Source organism: Oryzias latipes, chromosome 24, assembly GCF_053564925.1.
Source record: "Oryzias latipes strain Hd-rR chromosome 24, Olatipes_Hd-rR_3.1".
NCBI lineage: Eukaryota > Metazoa > Chordata > Actinopteri > Beloniformes > Adrianichthyidae > Oryzias > Oryzias latipes.
The window spans coordinates 16,549,720-16,570,978 of NC_136260.1; the positions used below are offsets into that span (position 1 = coordinate 16,549,720).

General features: G+C 37.3%; 1 protein-coding gene across 5 annotated transcripts in view; it reads left to right on the forward strand.

Moving 5' to 3' along the window:
• The window catches only part of stxbp5a (syntaxin binding protein 5a (tomosyn)), a 107,736-nt gene extending 102,611 nt beyond the window's left edge, over positions 1-5,125 (forward strand). For all 5 annotated transcript variants that reach the window (XM_078942844.1, XM_078942845.1, XM_078942846.1 and 2 more), the window contains 4 exons: positions 395-560; positions 687-798; positions 887-1,107; positions 2,659-5,125. In XM_078942844.1, coding sequence (XP_078798970.1) covers positions 395-560; positions 687-798; positions 887-1,107; positions 2,659-2,700 — 541 coding nt within the window. In that variant the 3' untranslated portion in view covers positions 2,701-5,125. The remainder of the gene's footprint in view (positions 1-394; positions 561-686; positions 799-886; positions 1,108-2,658) is intronic.
• Positions 5,126-21,259: the final 16,134 nt, after the last annotated feature.

The following is a 21,259-nucleotide window of genomic DNA, read 5'->3' on the forward strand; positions in this document are numbered from 1 at the left end:
GGGTTGGGGGCGTGGTTCTCCGTATTCGCGGGTGTCTCTGGTACCTAACCCCAGTGAATACAGGGGAAAGACTGTAAAATGGTATCACCAGCACCAGTCCAAATATTGCACAAAAGCAGGCGTCAATGGGAGACAGGCCACTGCTTGAAGAAATTCAGTTTGTAATAAGCCCTCTAGTGGTTACATGGTGAACTGACAAACTAACAAAAAGATTTTTTTTTTTTTTTTCACGTGAGCTTCAGTCAAAAAAGGGAAATGAGAAATCTCAAAGAAGACTTAGACCTTGTTTGGCAAACTATATAATGCAGCACCTCACTACACATAAACCTAAAATGCTTCATAATAATTATTAAGATGCTTCAAATTGATCACTTTTCTATCTCTCCTGTTCCAGTTTGCCGGGACTGAGACCGCTCCTGGATGTAAACTACCTACCGTTGACAGATATGCGGATAGCCAGAACATTCTGCTTCACCAACCTGGGTCAGGCTATGTACCTGTGTTCCCCAACTGAGATCCAGAGGATCACCTACAGTCAGGAAACCTGTGAAAACCTGCAGGTAAATCTGGGAAAGCCATATTAACCAATCGTGTTTGACATCTGCGGCTGTTTTTGGAAATGTAGGAGTCCAAATCTACCAAAGGAAGAAGTGTATAGCAGAGAAATGTGCATTGTGTTGTTTCAGGAGATGCTGGGTGAGCTTTTTACCCCGGTGGAGACACCAGAGGCACCAAATAGAGGTTTCTTCAAAGGCCTCTTTGGAGGAGGAGCACAGTCGCTAGACAGAGAGGAACTTTGTATGCCGCAGAACCAGTCTAGAAATTTGAAAATACAGGTGGAGGCACTATTCCATCCTCTTAATGCAGATATTTTTTCTTTGCTCAGTTGGTGAAATAGCAGCTGGAAAGGCATCACGAAGTCTGGCCCAGCACATCCCTGGCACGGGTGGTATTGAGGGCATGAAGGGGGCTGCCTCAGGTGTGGTTGGAGACCTGGCACGGGCCCGGATAGCACTGGATGAAAGAGGCCAGAAACTGGGCGAACTGGATGAGAGGACGGCTGCCATGATGACAAGCGCAGACTCTTTTTCCAAACACGCCCACGAGGTGAGAAAACCAGGAGAACGTAAGAGAGAAGGAGAACTTAAGTCTTTTTGAGAATCTGATGAAAAAATTGTCAGAACAAACAAGCCAGTGAGTCATTACCAAGTGAAAGTTTCAAAATAAGACAAGAATTTGCACTTAAGATAAATGTAGCACATGAACAGTTTTCAGTTTTGATTGATTGCTTTATTGGTGAAGAATCATGGCGTGGCTGATCAAAGTACCAAATGGCATCAAACAACTTTCCATTTTCCTGTCACATTGTTTTAAAAGAATGATTCATTTGTTCCATTGAATCACTAATAGGTAGGGGTACAACGGAACCCAAAACTCATGCTTCGGATCAATTTTCTGCCAAAAATATGCCTTAAAAACGAATGTTCTTTTTGACTTTGTAAATACAGCCTAAATAATCATAATTAAAAGACCACTGGGAATGCTTTGAAAGTATAGTTGGAGTGGGGCTTTAAATTCTTTCATTGTGTCTCCTGCTGCTATATAAAACCCCTCTGACTGAGGACAGCAGCATCTTTGACCTGCCACAGTGCCAGGACAGCTTACCAATGTTTTAGTAGAGCTAAGTTTTGGCGGTAGCTCCTCCCACACGCAGCGGGAGGGTCATGTTTATGAACACACTTTGTTTGGTGTGAACGCAGCAAGCCATTGTCATCGAATAGAAAGGCAAAGTACTCCCACACGATTAATTTAATAATGCGTGGGCAGGCAGGGCGATCCACGGTACATGCGTGTTCCAAACCTTGGCTATTGATCCATACAGATCACGGATCAGCTATGATCTGTTGTCCAACAAAATGAAGTCAATTCAGTCTCCATTTTTTTGTGATAGGGACGTTGGAACGTTAGAACCAGAAATGATCAATAAGCAGCGATTGGTCCGAGTTGGTCTGAGTCATCATTTCTATGGTAACCACCAAATCAGGAGGGAGCTTGTTAGAAGGCCACACCCCTACTACTTAAAATCAGGCTCAGGCGAGTCTGTCAAAAGCTGATCACAGACTTCCTCATCTGATTGGCCAGTTCATAATTTCAATTACTTACACTAAAGAAAAAATATCACAAAAAAGAAGTGAGGATTGGCAAGAAAATAAAAAAAAAAGATTGTTATTCTGACAAATATAATAAGCAAGTAATAGCTGTTTATTTCTCAATAGTTAATTTCTTGGAGCCAGCAGGTACTTTCTGTTTGGAATGCCATGGGGGAGAGGTCTCTCAGTCCAGGTCTCATATGCAGTCAATGCTCAGACCTCATAAGAGTCTAAAGTAATGGCTGAAATATTTGACTACCATCATTGAATTTATACAATTCAGGCTTAAGACTTGCATTTGAACCACTAGAGGGCACTACAGGACAATTAGTCAAAGTGTTGGGATTCTAATTTAACAGCTTTTTAGGGGGGGGAATTGGTAAAAATATTCCAAATGCAAAGGTTTATTTATTTTTTATTTCACAATACAACTGATTCAACTTTACACTGATCTAATTATAATGCAGAATATGCCATTTCCTCACACACTCATTTCTTCTGTTTGCAGATGATGCTGAAGTGCAAAGATAAAAAGTGGTACCAGTTCTGATTAGCGTTGGGGAGTAGTACAATTCTCTGGACTTCACTATTTAACTTCCATTTGCTCATGTGGACTTGCTGTGATTCCAAGCCATCTGTCTGTTCATCCATCTATCTCTCCGGGCCTTTTTCACTGAAACACGTGGGATTTTCTTCCCTAGCACAATGTTGAATACTGTTTTTACCTCAGACTGAAGGTGGAACTGAGGGGTACACAAAGGGTGAAGGATAACCTCAGACGAAACAAATAAATGGTGTCTTTCCTATACCTTCTTGTCTTTTTTTTTTGTGTTCTCTCTATTCAATCTCCTCTCTGAGGTTGCAGATTGGCCTGAGCACCTGGAGGTTCCTCGTTGTCATTTACCTAAAACAAAACCACACAAAAAAAAAAAAAAAAGTGTTTTACTGTTGTCTTTACTCTGTACTCACAGCTGGAAAAAAAAGTCACAAAGACTACAAAAGATGTATGAAATGTAAAAAGAAGAAAATATGACATGACTATTTATACGTAGATCTAATACATGTGCAATGCTGTATCTACTTGTAGACTTTTGTACTTGCGTGAGAAGTGCAAAAGACAGGGATAGCTCGTCGAGGAGATGGGAGCTGAAACATGGAGAGCCATTAGAAGCCCTCAGACAGTGAAGTCTCCTCTATGCAGAGAGTTTCCAGGATAATAGCATCTCACTTTCATGTATATTTTGTCATCTTGCTCAGTCTTTGAACCCTCCTCTCTGACAGGTGTTATTGATCTCTATGGGTGAGAGATTTCATTTGGCTTTGCTGATTTTTCGGATTTGTTTAAAAAACCTATTTTTCTAATGTGAAACATATTTAATTTTGTTTGGAAAAGAAAGTTATTTTGTGGCTGTTTGGTGTTTTTGAAAAGGGCTGGAATTCAAAAGGAAGGCAGAAATAATTAGATATATATACACACACACACACATATATATATCTCCATTAAGAAACAGAACACACATTCTTGCAAAATTGGTTTAATTCCAACAAGTCGAAAACAAAAAAGATTTTCCCATTTAGTTGTTTGTGCAGAAAGTTTTCACATGAATGAGATGTCATCCTTCAACTTTCTTTGTTGCAAAACTCCCAAATGTGGAGGATCCAGGGGTGGAGCTACAGGGGGCAGAGGGGGCCCGCTGCCCCACCAGCAAAAGCCCCTCCACCCGAATTTTTAATCGGTATTCATATCAATTATGACAAACATTAAGAACTCATAAATACAAACGTCTTTAAGCAGTGCAAATGGTTACAAAAATATGTAATTGAAATGGGTATATTTGATCTTTTCATTTATACTTCTCTTTTTGCCGCCCTTTAAAAGTCTTCTGCTTCCCCCCCCCATATATATAAACAGTTCTAGCTCCGCCACTGGGTGGATCCTCGTTGCTAATTGTACATAGGTAAATAGGTTGACAATCTTTGATCACATGGAAGGTGAAGATCGACGTTGCTTTAGCAACAATAGAGGAGAATGGCCATATTTTTCTGACGCCAAAGAGTTTTTTTTGCCCCCCCACCCCCACCCCCGTCGCTTCTTTTGTATTAACATCAGGCCATAAATCTGGGAAACCTAACAGCACCCGCTAATGTGTCTGTGTTCAAGGATCAGCAGGTTGCAATAGGAAGCCAAATATGGTGTACATTTGTAATAAAAGGTAACAACTCAATTAGTGTTCAATGTTCAAATTGGCTAAGCTGCTAGTTAATTACTGTTAAATGAAGCCAAACTCATTTGCGATACTTTCAAGCATTTCATTCATATGGGAGGGTGTGTTTGTGTGTCTATATGTGTGTCCTCTAAAGCTGTCCTAAAGTAGTTTAGGAGACATTCATGTTTTGTTGGAGTAGTTGTCTTTCCAGCCTTCTGCGTGTCCTCTTAGACTGCAGTGACTAAAATTATTCAATTTAAAAAAATTTCAACTTAATCGATTATTTTTTTACTTTCAGATTTTGTTTTTTTTCTTAATGTTTGGACTTTCAGCAGCAGTACACCTCAGACCTTCTGTGTTTAGTCAGTTGTGTAGTGTGGTGGTTGGTAGGTAGCTCTCTCCTAATGGCAAAGAGAGAAAAAAATCACAATTTATTTGGTATAATCTTCTTTTATCAATTATTGTGTATGTTTTTTTCTTTTTTTCCAGCATCTAACTTTTTTTCATCCATACTCTTCAGTATGCAGTATTATTGCCTGATATAATCCACACTCAGACAATGAGAGGGAGTCCTGTCTATTCACCGTATGTCATTCTCTGTCCACAGTTATCAGTGGGTTGCAGTATTTTTATCATTGTAGCCAACTTTCTTGTACAGTTTTATGCAACTTTCACATGGATGTTTATGACTCTGTCTGCCGATACACAAGATTTAGGAATTCTGTAGATAACTTACTGTGCAATGTAAAAATAAAAGTGGAAAAACTTTTTGTTTGTCTTCCGTTCTTTTAAAGCAGCTTACATTTAAGCATGTCCCTTTTTCTTTAGTGCACATTAAACTAAACCAGGGAGCTGCAACCTGCAGCTCTGGGATTATAAAGCAGATTTTCTTTTGTTGAACAAATTTAAGGATTTAAAGTGTGCCTAATGATCTGAAAAATAAAGTTATTTAGCTCTGATTTAATTTTAGTTTGTCCGATTTATGAATTTGTGCCAGAGATGCACCACAAATGGTCAAATTAACTTGTTTTAAATATTACTGCTAACATCACTACCTATTACTAAATTTGCTGCATTAAGGTGAGTGGCCCAGGGTGTCTTTTAATTTGAAAGGAAGTTGTGTAAACCTCTGTCAAAAGTTGAAAAAAATGTAATGTTTAATTTTTTTGTTTTCTTATGGTATTTTGTGGGTTGTTGATGGGGAGAAATTGACGAAAATGTCTTTTTAAGTGTTAAAGGTTGTAAACCCCTGAACTAAACACAAAGCAGAGAAGGTAAGATTTTATTTTATTTTTTATGCAACTTTTTTTGGTTTCTGTTTTTTTTTTCTTTTTTTTTTTTTGCTACATTTTTTTCCTGTTAAAGTACAATTAAAGTAGTAGAATGACAATTTTAATTTCTCTGTCACTTAAAATAAATACACCGCTTGGAAATGAACTTTGTTAATCAGCTTTTATTCTGAATTAATTTGTCTGAACAACCTTTTTGCTTGTCCAGTACTGGCATTACACAACATATCCTCAAAAGTAATATGTTAGTCATTTTTATAAAGTTGTTATCATAGAATCACTGCAATCTGTTGGCATAATCTATTTTGAACTGGATTGCATCATCAGTTGATATAAACAGAGCGTCAGTACATCTCAGAGCAGGGACTGATGGTACTTCCAGTGTTTATTTTTTATTGTTTCCTGTCTGATCCATTTTCCCTGACTCTGAATGTTCTGATCCATAAGTCACTTTATTTGCATAAGCAAACTTGAACTTGTTAGTTTTCAAAGAAACATTTTAGATTTTTGCACTAGAGGGCAGCAAAAGCACACGGGAGCCACAACTAGCAAGTTGCATAAAAATTCCTCAAAACCTGCTTGAAAATCTGTGACCTAAAGATTAATAGTAAACATATTTTTGGAGATAATGTTTAAAAGTATATAGGATATATCTTTATCTTTAAATAAGAATAGTCTTTATCCCTCAACATTGAGGGGAAAAAACGTATTTTTTAAGAAAGCTGTAGATCTGTGTTTCTATTGGAACATTTTTTTAATATACCTCAAGCATTTATTGCTTTGATTAGGAATTATGACATTTGTCTCTCAAATTATGACGCAAAGAGAGTGACCTCCTGAAAATCATCCCTTTGGGTTTTGTTTACATTGCTAAATATTTAATAAGCTGGAGCTTTTTTTTTTTTAAAGAGTAAATCTATTTTCTAAAAATGCAAATATGTTTTTCAATTTTCCAGAAACTGTAGTGTGGTCATTGCATAAAATGAATCTTTAGGTCCCTGTAGCTGCATAGATGAGCACAGATGGACCAACTGTGGCTCTTCCTTAATGTTCCCTGGCACAAATGATGAGAAAACACAAAAAAATGCATTAATTCTTAGCACCTAAATAACAGTAATGGCTTTTAAATTCTGACTAATGGAAGCAATAAGAAGACTATAAATGAAGGCAGTTATTAGCCCTGTTTTAAAGATGGCGTGCTGCATTCAAGGCACTGGAATGCATGAGAAAAATATACTTTTTTATCCACAATTCTGTAGAAAATACATAAAAAAATAACCAAGTTGCCCTTCTTGTATTTTTTAATTAAGGTAATTATCTTCATGATGACTTGAAATTAGAGGTACCACACAGAATTATCTTTTTTTTTAGGAGTGCATGTGTGTTTTCTCATCCAAGATGTCTGTAGTAGCTTGGATGTAGCTTGTAGCTTGGATGTCTGTGTGAGGTCAAGGGTGAGCAGAGGGGCAGACTTACACAAAGGGAAGAGAATGGCTTTGGCAAAGGGAAAACCTTGCTGTTTTGTACAATTTGGATGGAGCTGTGAAGAGAAGGTCAACAGGGAGAAATGTTTGTTGATGCATGCTGCTTGAGCTACTGACTCACTGAGGAATGGGACCAGACAATCGGACCCAGGCGTGCAGCTCAGCACATGACACGTCATTGTGGCTGTTGCTGTGGCGACAGGAAACATGAGCGACCTGAGCCGTGTCTGCACAGCAGGGATGGCACTGATACCCACACAGGCTGAAATGTTTGTCTCGAAAACTAGTTTTAAAAAAAAGTCTATCAGACGTTTTTCTTCTGTTTTAAATAAAACAAATAAAAAAGGACTAGTGGAATTTCGATTTTCTAAAAGATTTCCTAAAATAGCTTGTGATGTCCTGCCTTTTTAGTTTTAAGACTATATTTTCATGACTAAATCTTAACACTTGTATTTAGGTAATTACCCTCAATTAGAAATAATGTGTCTGAAATTAAGTGTTTTGCTCAAAGAATTAAGTATTTTTAAAAACATGCTTCAATTTACATTTTACTTTGAAGATGCTGTATGTTAGTTTTCTCTTATATCTGGTTTAATAATCTACATGAAATACTCTATCAAAGTCTAATCTTAACATGCATTTGGTCATTTTTGGTCAACCTCACAAGAAAAGCTCAAATTTCTGCTTTGCAGTGTTTAGCTTTTAAGCTAGATTTAGTTTACCCCTATTGAAGCTTAGTTTGGAAGCTTTTTGAAGAGGTTGGATCCTACTTGTGCCTTTTAAAGCTCTTTCTGAAATAATTTAAATCATTTTTTATGTTGTGCTTTAAAGAATTAATTCATCTATTTTTTTTTGTTTTTGAAAAATGTCCTTTTTAAATATTATAGTAACCTTTGAGCAGCTTATTGTCCAAACTGACCAGGACCATGTTTGGTTTGCTGAGCATCTAAAATGCAGCTCATCAAAATTACATGCATGTTTCCATTATATTGCCATGGAGCACACCAACATTTTAAGAGAGAATGAATCTTGACTTAAAAATCAGAGATAACTTAGTCAAGAATAAAATATTTTGTGGATTTTACCATTCTTAAAAATTTTCGTGTGTGGCTACACAAATCTGTTCTGAAGACGAGTTCCAAATTTGATGAGTTTGATGAGTTCAACACTTGTAGCAGAATGCAAGCATGTCTTTTTTTTTTACAATTGTGATAAGTCAGTCATAATTTGCATAGGAACAAAAACTAGCTGTACATATGCAGAATGTGACACATTTCAGCAAAATTCCCCATTTTATGTGTATTTGTGTGGAACATGTTGTGTTTTCATTCATGTTGTCAAACGGTAATGCAGCTAATGCACCTCAGGATTTCTTCATGCTTGATGGCATGTTTGCAGCCTTCTCCAATTGGGCGACATGTGTTCATGAAACTCTCATTTTCATCAAAAATTCTGCAGCAGCTGCCAGAGGGAGGCTGTGACAAGATTGTTTTCCTCCGCAGAAACTGGCAACTGCCCCTCATTATGGAATTATGGGTGTTTGCACACACTGCTGCTTTATGCTTCTCCTATTTGCTTGAATAGATCATGGCGGTCTAATTAACATGTCTTGCCAGTAAATAGGCCTCTTCTCCCACAATGGCAGATATAGAATAACTAGAATGAACTGAGACAGCTGCTCAGCAGACTGGAGCGCGAGCATGGAACATGGTCTGGGTTGCAAATGTTCTCTGTCGGGCACATTTCAATAAATAAGGTTCTATGGAAAACATGTTAGTGACTTGAGTTGATATTTCACATTTAAGCAGCATGTCTTTTTCCAGAGAGCAATGCCACTGCTGGAATTTTCACAGATCCAGATGCTTCATTCTTGAATTTTTAAATAAGAGCCTGGCAGCCGCTGGCGTTTCCAAGGCAACAGTCTGATTGGGGAAAGAGGATTTGAATGGTCCTGTCAGTGAGGGGAAAAAATGAGCGCCGGCACACAGATTCATTTTACCCTGTGAGAGTTCGTTAAATGTGGGTCAATCATAAGCCTCTATTAAGTTTTCACCCCAGTGAGGCGTATTCATTTGCATGTTGCTTGCCTTGTCTGTATTCCATTAAGACTTTTGTGCTGCCTGCTGGTGTCTTGAGCTCCAGCATTATGTGTGATGAGTGTGTGTAGGGCGGTGGGGGGGGGGCTAGGACTGCTTTTGGAATAATGGAAGCGGATATCATCGTGTTTTCTGATCTTTTAATCATAAGCTCATTTATGGAAAAATTTGATCACAAATGCATGAATCAAAAGCAAAAGAAGTCACCTTTGAAGTCATTTTGTTTCCTTTACCCACACCTTTTCCACAAATTGGTGGTGAAATATAAAACATGTTTTACTGTGCATTTCTGGGTCCAATTATCCAGAGATTATCAGGAGCTTCAGTGTCTGTTTTGTTTCTGAGTTAATTGTGGATGGAAAACTTAGCATTTTACTTTTTGGAAAATAAGTCACAGTTTTGAACAACTGCGTTCACACCTAAACGTACTTCGCTCCAGTTTTAATGTAGGTCCATGAACAGACGCAATCAGAGGTCGGCCAAGTGATCTGGCAGCAGCACATATTGGTCGTTGCAGCACATTGAAGGTTCAAATAGAAGACGCGTCACCTTGACCAATCAGGGACTCAGCTGGTCAGTTTTTTTTTTGGGGTCGCATGGGAGTGAGATAATTAATGGGCTTTCATCAAAACAAGATTTTACTCCTTTCCTGTGGAGCATATTCCCTCATAGGATATATTAATTTCAAATCTGAAGAAGCTAAGAGCTGCTTTAAAGTAAAAAAAAAAACAAAAAAATAAAATTAAAGAAAATAAAAAATTCATGGTCTTTTGTTATTTCATTATTTAAGTTTTTTTTTTTTTACTTTGTTTAGAAAGTTACAAAGCCCTAAAGGGACATAAAAGTGAAATATAGTACTGATTTCTGATGAACTCTAGATAGTGAAACCAATACCTTTTTTTTTTTTTTTTACTTTTTTGTCCCTTTAAGGGTTCCGTAGAAAGTCTTTTTTTTCCAATTCAGAATTTCTGAAAACTTTAAAATTTTAAATGTTTCAAAAATAAAAATCCATTTCAATAAAAAATGTAAAGGACAGGCAGTTTGATGTAAAAAGAGTCCGAAAAACTTTTTTTTGGCAGTGAATGTCTGAGATGATCCAACATGCTGCAATCCTCCTCCATTCTTTCAGAGACTCACTGAAATCTTCTTCACTTTGATCAGCAGTAACTTTCCTGCAGGATGAAACCAAAGATCCAGCATTCACTACTCTCCTGGATCCGTGGGAATTACATTTGTATCGACATGCATCACCATCAGTGCAACATGGCATCGTATTTACGACCAGTACAGCCTGACACAACATTTTCTCAGCAGGTGGTGATCTTCAGCCATGGGTGGAGCGTGCTTCACTTTGTGTTTGCAGCTGCCATCAATTTGGGCTTGAAATGGGATTTTGTTTCCTTCAGTTTTACCACTTTAATCCACTATCTTGGAGAACATTGGGGGTACCTGAACAAAGGGAAAGGTTTAAAAAACAAAAGCAAAAAAACAACTATGCCTCAATTGATTTATTTATTTTTTGATCAACATTAAACTTCAATGGGAACCAAAATTAACTTTTTACGGTTTATGTCGATTATTCTTAATTTTTTACCTGTTTTGGTTTCACATTTGTTTTTTTTTCTTCTAAAAGTTAGGCAGGAATTAAAAAAGTTGACTTTAATCCTGTAAATAAATGACCTGTCTGCAGCTTTTAAGGTTAAATTTTAAGTATGCCCTTTGTTCCATCCCCTTTTTTGTCATATCCAATGCTGCTTTTTAAGAACTTTGACCTTTGACTACGTGGTGGTCGAGTGCAAATGCCTCACATCAATGAATAGGGCGCATGTGAGCTCTCGTTTGTTCTTCAGTGGTTGCCAATAAAGTTCAATAAGAGTCAATTTTTTTTTTGTTTTGATTTGAATGACTTCAACCATTTAACATCTTTTTGCCAATCCTCATTTTCGCTCATATTTTTTTCTGTAGTGCAACTTATAAACTGACCAATCAGATGCCTCGATAAAAATAGGTGTTGCCTGCTGGCCCCCACCTCAAATCTTTAAACTTTTTGACAGATTTATTGTTATCTATTCTGTTATTATAATTTGCCTTTAAAAATGAAATGTCTGTTCTTGTTTCCGTATATTGTTAAATAAATGTCTCCCCAAAGTACGATTTATAGGATTTTTTTTTCTTCTTTGTCATGCATTCTTTCTTTGCGTCTGCGAATTATGTTCCACAGCGACATAGTCTGAAAAATACAGTCATTATTCTGTATAGATGCCGTGTCCTGATATGGAAAAAATAAAATATATCTCTTTCCCAAAAATTAATATCTTGTTCCGACAAATTAATATTCCGTTCCCAGGAAATAATATTCCGTTCCCACGAAATACTATTTCGTTCCCTCGAAATAATTAAATCATGCAAACGAAATAATTATTCACGTCATAAGTCATTCATAAACATGGATATGCTCTCCGTTGCTTTACATCCGAAGGCTAGTAGGCTACATGGTACATAGCCTATCATTTGTCCTATTGTCTTTGAACTCATCACAATTACAGGGCCACGATGATTGGTCGAGATGCATTATGGGACATGTGTGATGTATGATGGGATATATAGCATGTAGCCTTCAGATGATAAGCGACTGCTAATGAGTATGTTAATAAAAGACAAGTCCTGAATATTATTATTCCTATATTCCCATAATATCCGGCATGACAAGCAAAAGAGCTCTGCGGCGGAGCTAGGCGGAGCTAGGAGCGATATCCGGAGAATCGAGGCATCCTAAATGATATGACAATTTTCTTATATTCATTGAGACAATAATAAATTGATCATTCTTGTTTTTCTTTTTCCTTTCTTGAACAAATGTGGGTCACAGGGACACGGAAGTTACCGCTGAAAAAGGCTTTTGCGGCAAGACGGAGAGCATATGCGTGTTTATGAATGACTTATGATGTGAATAATTATTTCGTTTGCACAAATTAATTATTTCGAGGGAACAAAGTAGTATTTCCTTGGAACGGAATAGTAATTTGTGGGAAAAAGATATTAATTTGTGGGAACGAGATATATTTTATTTTCTCTGTGTCAGGACACAGGCTCCGTAATTCCGTTATGTGAGTAAAAATGTCATAAAAATAAAAAAGAAACATGGAAACTTAAATACAAATATTAAAAATTTAATTTTTTTCTGGTATAAATCTTTGATATAAACATTTAAAAGAGATGAGCCTATATGTTTCAACTCTTTTCTAAAATAACTTCTGAGAATCTTCAAAACGCCACTTTTTGACCCAAACAGAAACAAACGCACATTGTATCTGAAGAGTTTCCCATCTTTTCATGCTGTCCTCTGACTTGCCCATTGCAGACTAAATGTTCTATCTAAACTAGCAGTTTGCTCTCCTCTTATCTGTTACACTAATAATCTGGATCTGATGAGAGTCTTGTGTGTAAAAACAACAGGATCGCTATCTGGAGTCATCAGAACGCTCTTTTCAGCGCTGCTCCTGATGTCTGCAGCTGTCCGTAAATCAAAGCGACGTGATAAACCCCACACATGCCAACGCAGCTCGTCCATAGATCGTCACGTCACAATGGCTGAAGGGTGTTTGCCGCTGGCCGTGTGCAAACTGAGCACAAAAGCTGGTTTTGCGTCACGCTGTGTTGGAGGAAAAGGGCAGCATGTCGTTCGCTGATAAGGCTGAATGCTGTAATTGAATCATTCATGGTGTATCTGATGCACAAATGTCTCACCAGCTGTTGTTATTGTTCTTGAAATGCACAGGAACAATGTCATTATGAGTAAATTACATCAAATTATTGCCAAAACAGGGTTATTACGAAAAACATTGATTTTGCTGTTGCGCAGACATGTTGATTTTTGGGAACTTGCTTTAGATGTATTGTAGTCTTCCTGCCTCAACATTGTTCTTTCAGTTTATACACTCATTTTAGATCAAACAGTTGGATTCCAACATTTATAGGATGAATAATTCTTACAAGACTGTTCAGGCCTCTCTGATCATCTTTTGATCTATTTTTAAAGCCACCTGTCTTTTCATTATGATTATGCAAAAGTCTAAAACCTGTCATTTTCTAGGACTTAGTTTCTGCAGAGCGGCAGGAGATTATTAGATATTCGCCTCTGAGTTGTATGCTGGACTGTTGGCAGGGGAGTAAGGCAGGGCTCATTTCCCATCATTCCTCTGTTTACACGCTCTCTCGCTGGCTTACAGCCTCTCACAACCACAACCTAACATTAGCTGTGCCACAAAAATGACGGGCAATATTGGAGCCGCACAGTTTTGAGCCAGATGCAAGCTCAGATGAGGAAAACGAAGATTTTAATGGACCTATTTGTCTACAATGCAGGACCCTTGTGGATTGTAGTTTCTATTACAAGCTTCTTCAAAAGGCATGTTTGTATGGTCCTGATTCACCAAGATATGGATAAAGTAATACTCTGAAATGCAACTTTTAACTTAATTTTCTTTATGTATCTCCTCCATCATGAGGAAAATGCAACAAAAGGACCATTTTTATTAGAGTGTAGTATGAAGATTAGTATCGGATTACCTCCCACAGAGGCCTGTTCTTCATTAGAAAGCCCATTGAGACGACTGTTGTTGTGAATTTGGGCCATACAAATAAAATTGAATTGAATTGAATCAGGCTGCTTTACTAGCTCTTTCAGCCACTGCCGGTTGAAGTTGGTGAAATAGCAATCTGTCAATCGAACAGTTTTAGAGGAGAATCTTCTTTTTCACTCTCTTGCACTTTCACCTGGATTCACATGGCTGCCTGTTTAGGTGTCCTCTCAGCACACTTTGATGTCTATATTCTGCACCAAAGAAGAGACACTGAATCAATTAAGTCTTGCATGAATGCGCTCCATCTTCAAGACTAACAAAGGATCAGGGGATGGAGAGCACAGAGGCTCTCATTCTGCTGTGTTTGCTTTTCTCCTGCAAATATGTCCTTTTTTTCAGACTCCACAATTCGAACATATTGCGCTAATTTATTGATAGAAAAATGTTCTGATCAGCAGCTTTATGCAACATGATTGCTTTTCGAGAGGTGTATGCTAATATATTGTAACAAAAGCATTGACATCTAAAAAAATTAAGGAGTTGATGAACGCAGTCTTCTGTCCCACAGCAGTCCTGGAGTGCAAGGACCAGATTGCACACCACCAGGTTAAGTCTATAACCATAACCAAAGGTTTCTAGACCTTTTCCTTGAATACCCCCCCCCCCCCCCCCCAAAAAAAAAATACCTGTAGTACCACCTACGACTTTAAACTTCAACAGGTTTTGATCTATCCAAAAGTGGTTGCTATATAGATAAACCAACAATAAACCCACCACTTTAAGAAAATTATGTTTTTTATAAACAAATTTGCCCCCTGCAGCTCTGATTAGGGTACCAGAGGTATGGAGAGAAATTAGACTCAGTCGGATTTGTGCGTGCGTAATTCTTGATTTGTGCGTAAATTAGGATTTGTGTATGCATATTCTTGCTTTGTGTGTGCGTAAATTAGGATTTGTGCATAAATTTGGATTTGTGCGTGATTTGTTACTCACATAATATGTTTTGTGTACAAGTTAAAAAAATATAAAATGAAAAAAATACAAAATGCAATTTACGTGTGCACAAATCAAGATTACAACAGCTTGAAACTACTTACACACACACATCTTTAAAAAACACGCACGAATCCCTTGTTACGCACATCCGAAGCCAAAGTTACGCACGGATCTACCGTGAGACTGTTTTCACGTCTCAAAAATTCGTCCGTAAGTGCTGCGTTTAAATACAAGTGGAATGCTCGGTCATTAGAATTTTCCAATCAGCCTTCCCTTCTAAACGTATTTAAACGTATAATATACTTTTAATATACATATTAGCGTTTAAAAGTGAACGTCATATTCTCAGATAATAGTTTTTATTTTCCTTTAAATTTTTTTTAAGCCTTGCTACACCCACTGAAGGAAATGCGTTTAGAAGGGAAGGCTGATTAGAAAATTCTAATGACCGAGCATTCCACTGGTATTTAAACGCAGCACTTACGGACGAATTTGTGAGACGTGAAAACAGTCTCACGGTAGATCCGTGCGTAACTTTGGCTTCGTGTGTGCGTAACAAGGGATTCGTGCGTGTTTTTTAAAAATGTGTGTGTGTAAGTAGTTTCAAGCTGTTGTAATCTTAATTTGTGCATACGTAAATTGCATTTTGTATTTTTTTCATTTTATATTTTTTTAACTTGTACACAAAACGTATTATGTGAGTAACAAATCACGCACAAATCCAAATTTATGCACAAATCCTAATTTACGCACACACAAAGCAAGAATATGCATACACAAATCCTAATTTACGAACAAATCAAGAATTACGCACGCACAAATCCGACTGAGTCTAATTTCTCTCCATACAGAGGCATAGGGGAGGAGTGAAGGACGTATAGCAGCCGCCCAGCCAAATGAGGGTGGGTCAAACGGGGCGATGGGAGGTGGTATTGCCTGTGGGCCATACAGTATTGCTCGCGGCTTTATTTCACAACTTGAATTTGCAGCTTTAATTGCCTTTTTAATCAATTCAAATAAACTCCATCACAGATTTTAAATTATAAACATTTTTTCCTAAACACCTCTAAGGAACTATCTAACTCTTTACGTTTGCTCCCTCCCAGACGACAAAGACCTAAGCGAAGCTAGTTGCCTCCATGATTAACATTGCTGCTCTGTCACAGACCTCATGCTAATGAGAGCATTGAAGTAGCAGCACGCATCTTAATTTATGCCACCGGTCCCGACTGTGACCCTCGTTTAGAATTGCAGCACAATGACAGTGATCATCAATTATAGTTGTAGTAACAAAGCCACGCTGTGTCTCAGAAGGAGAGAACACATTGGATCACTCCCACTGACTCATTTGCATGACCCATTGAGGAAATATTTATGAGCGTAAAAAAAATTGTCTGCTGTTATGAGAAGGCAACTGAGATTGAGATTTATAGGAGACCCTTTGATTTTTGTTTTCTGGTGCAGTAACTTGTTTTAAAACGGTTTAATTTGTGCAAATTGATTTGACAACATGAAACAGCATTTAGTTAGGCAATCAGGCCAAGTACCAATACAAATATGTGGTAAAAGTGAGATAAGCTGTGCTTCTTTATTTGAAATGTTCACAGATGTATCACGGTTGAACCATGCTAAAACCACGCAAATTACACGCAAATCAATGTAGTGCATGAATTGTGGATGATTATTGCGCTGTTTATATGCAATTTCGTAATTTGAACGTATGTATATATATGTATATGTAAATTGTATTGTCATACATTGGTGGTACATGCGTGAAAGGTCCGTTAGACATATATCTGGAATACTAGAAAAAAGTCACAATTCTGCTTATGAATCTTGCAAAAAATCTCATACATTTGGGTAACATTTTTGTAATAATTGCATATAAACTACGTAAAATATGTGTAAACTGCATAACTTTTAATTAACCAAAAATGTTAAACAGCTGAAAACTGAATTCACAGAAAGACTGTTGGCCGAAACCCTCGACAGACATCTGTGCGCATTAAAGAACGCAGGAAGCACTTGTGAATTATGTATATCACGTATGTATCATGAAAGACAAGAATTTCATAGATGGAAAATGCACAAAATTTACATAGTGGCATTACGATATGGCCTTTGGGTTAATATGACAGCATCATTTATGCCAAAGTGGAATTATGGATTTTAAATTGTATTTTAGTCTCAAAAGTGTAATCATTTTGCACAAAGCTACATCAACATTTAGAAATGTGTCTCTTCTAATGCTAGAATAGAGGGCTAACTTTGAAGTGAATTGCTAACAGAGTTTTTATTACCTTCTGGTTCTTTTTTGTCAAACATTTGAAATTTCCTTGTTTTAATAAGGTTTTTACCACCGACTGTACCGGATAATTCTGCTTGCTGTCATAACTGATATCAACTTTTTGACAGCTGTAATTTCCCATTTGAGATTAAAATGTATAGATTATGGCAGCAAATATAAACACATCTGTCATTTTTCCTGTTTTTCTCTGTTTTTCCTCCCAATTTGGTCCTTACTTCCTTATCTCTTTCTTTCGACAGTGTAATTGGCCCTCTGTGCTTGTCATAACCCTCTTGCAATTATGTTGTTAGACTGCTCTTCTTTGTAGCTCCATAATAGCTGAATTCAGTCTGGACTCCGTAATTGTCACATATCAGATGTTATTCTTGAGCTCGCCATGCTAACAGCAGCTGAAATGTGGATCTTATGTTTCAGTTTAGCTTCGTGGGCATGACTTCAACGACAAAACCGGTTGTTGTCCTGTCAGCCGATCTTATTCAAGTTTTGCCAAATCCACATTTTTGCCAAGTATTTGAATAGTTCAATGATGTATGGCACGACGGTACTGCGTCATAATTCACTTCCACGCTTCCACTACGAGGAAGGATTTGTGTGAAAAACACGTCTCCAAAGAGGCTCATTGAAATCAAATTCCTGTTCCAGAAAGTTTCATAAAATCCATATTTGGAAGTGTCTCTCAGCTCAAGTGTACGTTAGACAACTCAAGAAAACATGACATCAACAATTATTATTAAGCAAACTGATGAGTATCAGCATCCACCTTGATGGAATCCAGTCCAGATAGAATTATTTGTAAACCAGTGACCTTCATTTGAAGTGTTGGTGGTTGCAGGCAGTAAAACCCCTTGATAGTGGGCGACCCACTTCTGCACAGCAGCCTGAGGGGGTGGATTTTAGGGGGTTAAATGTCAACACATGCATGTTTGTTTAAAAGTGGCGACTCGTCTGCAATTCTAGGGCTTTTTACCTAGTAGATAAAATGTGTTGCGGCAGGTCAGTGAAAGTTTTTGATAATAGAAGAATGTAGCATGTTTGTCTGTTTTCTACTGCTGACCTGTACAGTATCAATGCACCAAAGTATTTCGTTGTTGCCAACATAAACTTCAAAATAAAAGCAGGGTTTTTGACAGTGCTAATTGTCAACAAAACAAGCAGCTAAATGCTTGGAGCCATAAATCGAAAGGAGGCCCCTTTAGGCTGACCAATCTTCAAATGTCAGTGAATCACTGAACGCAGTCTAATAACTATATAAATAAAAAAATAGAAGATGTGCCACTCGATAGTAAAAAGTAAAGGCTTTAGCATCACATTATCATGTTATTATCATTGTTATCATTTTCATATCAAAGAAATTTGATAAACAGCCTCCAGGAGAAAGCACAGTCATGTTTAAACAGTAATTGAGTTACATCAGAGTTTATGTGGGAAGCGAAGCGCCTTCTAATGTGTTGATTTTTTCACATTTAATTCAATATTAGAGGTGCAGCATTTTTTTTCATCAGTTACATAACACTTTTACTTTGCCTGTGCGGGTTATTCCTGTGGTTGTTTACTTAATCTGAAAAGTGGGGATCATAAATGTTAATTTTCATTTTTTCTGAAGTCCCAAGGTTTATTTTTAGCATTTTAAAGTCACAGGATTTTTTAAGCAAGTACCATTAGAGATTTTAATGTGCTTTAAAAAAAAAAAAAAAAAAGGGAGGATGGGAAGATCAATCTGGGGTTACGATGGTTTTCAACTTTCAACTATCATTTAAATACAATTATCGTCTTATTCAATCTTGATCAAAAATATGAACTTTGCCACTTTTAAATATTTTAATAATAATTTTCTATATTTATTATCCAACAAAATCCAGAAAGTTGAAAGTTATTGGGTTCAATGAAAGGTAAGTAATCCACAAATCTGTCATCTATAAGATTATTAATAATATTAAACTACAAAGAAAAGGCAGAAAAGTAAAGCTGTAGAGGCGTTTTGAGTGCTGCTGGGAGTGACAGTTAATACTGTGACTGCTCTTTGTGAGTGTCCAGGGAAAGCTGTTAGGGAGTAATGTGACAAGATAAGCTGTAATGTGACAGCTGTCCTGCGAGAGAGCAGATAGTTCAAGAGTGAAAAAAAAACTAGAATATAAAGAAATGTTGGTTTACATCAGGCTTTTTCCCCTGAAATTTTCTATTTAGTGCTTGATATGTTCTTTTAATATCACAAAGAATGTTCAGTGTATTTAAAAAATCTGTAACTCTACAGCTACTTTTGGGAAAATAGAGCTAACGTTGTGCAATGGTGAGCCAGAGAAACATATACCATGAATAAACACTTCTATTTACTGTTCCAGGAGTTTTCTATCATCATTTTTCTATCATTCAATCAATAAGGCTAAGGTAAGTTTTCTGTTTTTTCTTAAGAGTGTGGTTTTATATTTAGCTTTTATTTTATTTTTTCATTTTAGTCACGCAGACTTATGAAAGAGCGTGAAGAATGGCGTGCACACACCCACATCGGAAAAAAAAAAAAACTGGAGCTGCTGAAGTTGGTCCATAAATCCTGACATAAGATGTCAAACAGGTATGCGGAGGCATTCCCCTCTTATGTTACAAACGCATTCCTCAGCTGCTTTGCATGGTGCAGAAAACGCATGACTCCGGACAGTACACAAATATAAACTCCTGGTAAGCGATACATCATGCACCACTCTCATTATAGTGTCCTCCATCAGCACATACAGGTCAATTAAACAGAAACGTTTGGAATTTTGTGTTATGGTAGATTATTTTGGTTGTTTTGAATCAAAGATCTAACACCGGCACACTTGCATGTTACGCACATTCAAGAATGCGCTAGATGTGGGTTCTTGAATGCCAATACAGAGGCTTATGGCGAAATTTCAAAGCAGCGCAAATCTCGTGAATCTTGCTTCAGGCTTTTTCTCTCACGGTGTGGGTACCGGATGTTCTCGGGTTGCCGGATGTTCTCGGGGTCCTTCGGGGTCCTTCGACCAATGATGACGTCACACTATTTGATTGGCTGTAAGTTGCCACGACCAATGAGTTAACGTCGCTAAGTTTTTTTAAAAACTTTATTGACAATTGCGGTATCATACATTAACAATGACATAAACGTTAACAACGAACAATAACGATGTAATCAATATTGCCTCGAAGATCAGTCACCATTGCCAAATATAACATATTGACATAGAAAATAAAGAATAGAGGGGAAAAAAAGAAACAATGAACATAACACACAAATAAATAAAAACATAAGTAAAATAAAATAAAGGAACATAGAAAAAATCTAAGTAGTCTAATACTAGTTAAGTTAGGGGTACTCGTGAAGTTTTTATTTCTGAACAAAACTAAGCAATTTCAAGCCATTCTTCTTTTTCATATAATGAAGTGATTGAAAGCAAAAACAGAGCTCTTTATTAAATGTTATAAAAGTGGTTTGGTCTTCAAAACTTGACCTCACCAAGATGGCGGTGCTCTCCTCCCATGAGGAACTACGTGATGTCTCCTCTAGTGATATAACTCATTGGAAGGACCCTGAAGGACCCCGAGAACATGCGGCAACCCGAGAACATCCGGTACCTACAACGGCTCTATTCTGATATCTGAAAGACTTGGTGACACACACCCCAGATTAATCCCCAAGAACTCTGTCCCTTAGGACAGGACTGGCATCTTAAAGCAATTTAAGGTCTGGAAACAAATATCCAGACATAAGTAATAAGACCACATGGGTTTGGGTTTGCTAGAACTACTGTCCATGAAATTTTATTAATACCACTTTTCTCATTTCAACAAAAGTCAGGAGAAGGTTTTATGCTGTGTCCTTCACCTAACTTTAAAGCTATGTTCACACCACCCTCAAGCGGCCACTTCCAATGAAAAGTCTATTTAAATGCCTATTCTGGCCTCTGTGTTTATGCGTAATTTCACCAGTTTTTATGACCATTTTCAGGCTCTATGTACAAAATTTCATGGAACTTTGACAAATAAAGGAATTGTATTCGGTAGTGACTTGGTTTACTTGTTGGACCCCGACACGTCATTGAGCCTGATGACGTTTGTGTTTGTAATTCAAATAAAGACAAACCAAAGCCACTCTAGGATGGTAATCCATTTCTGCCATTGCAAGGATGC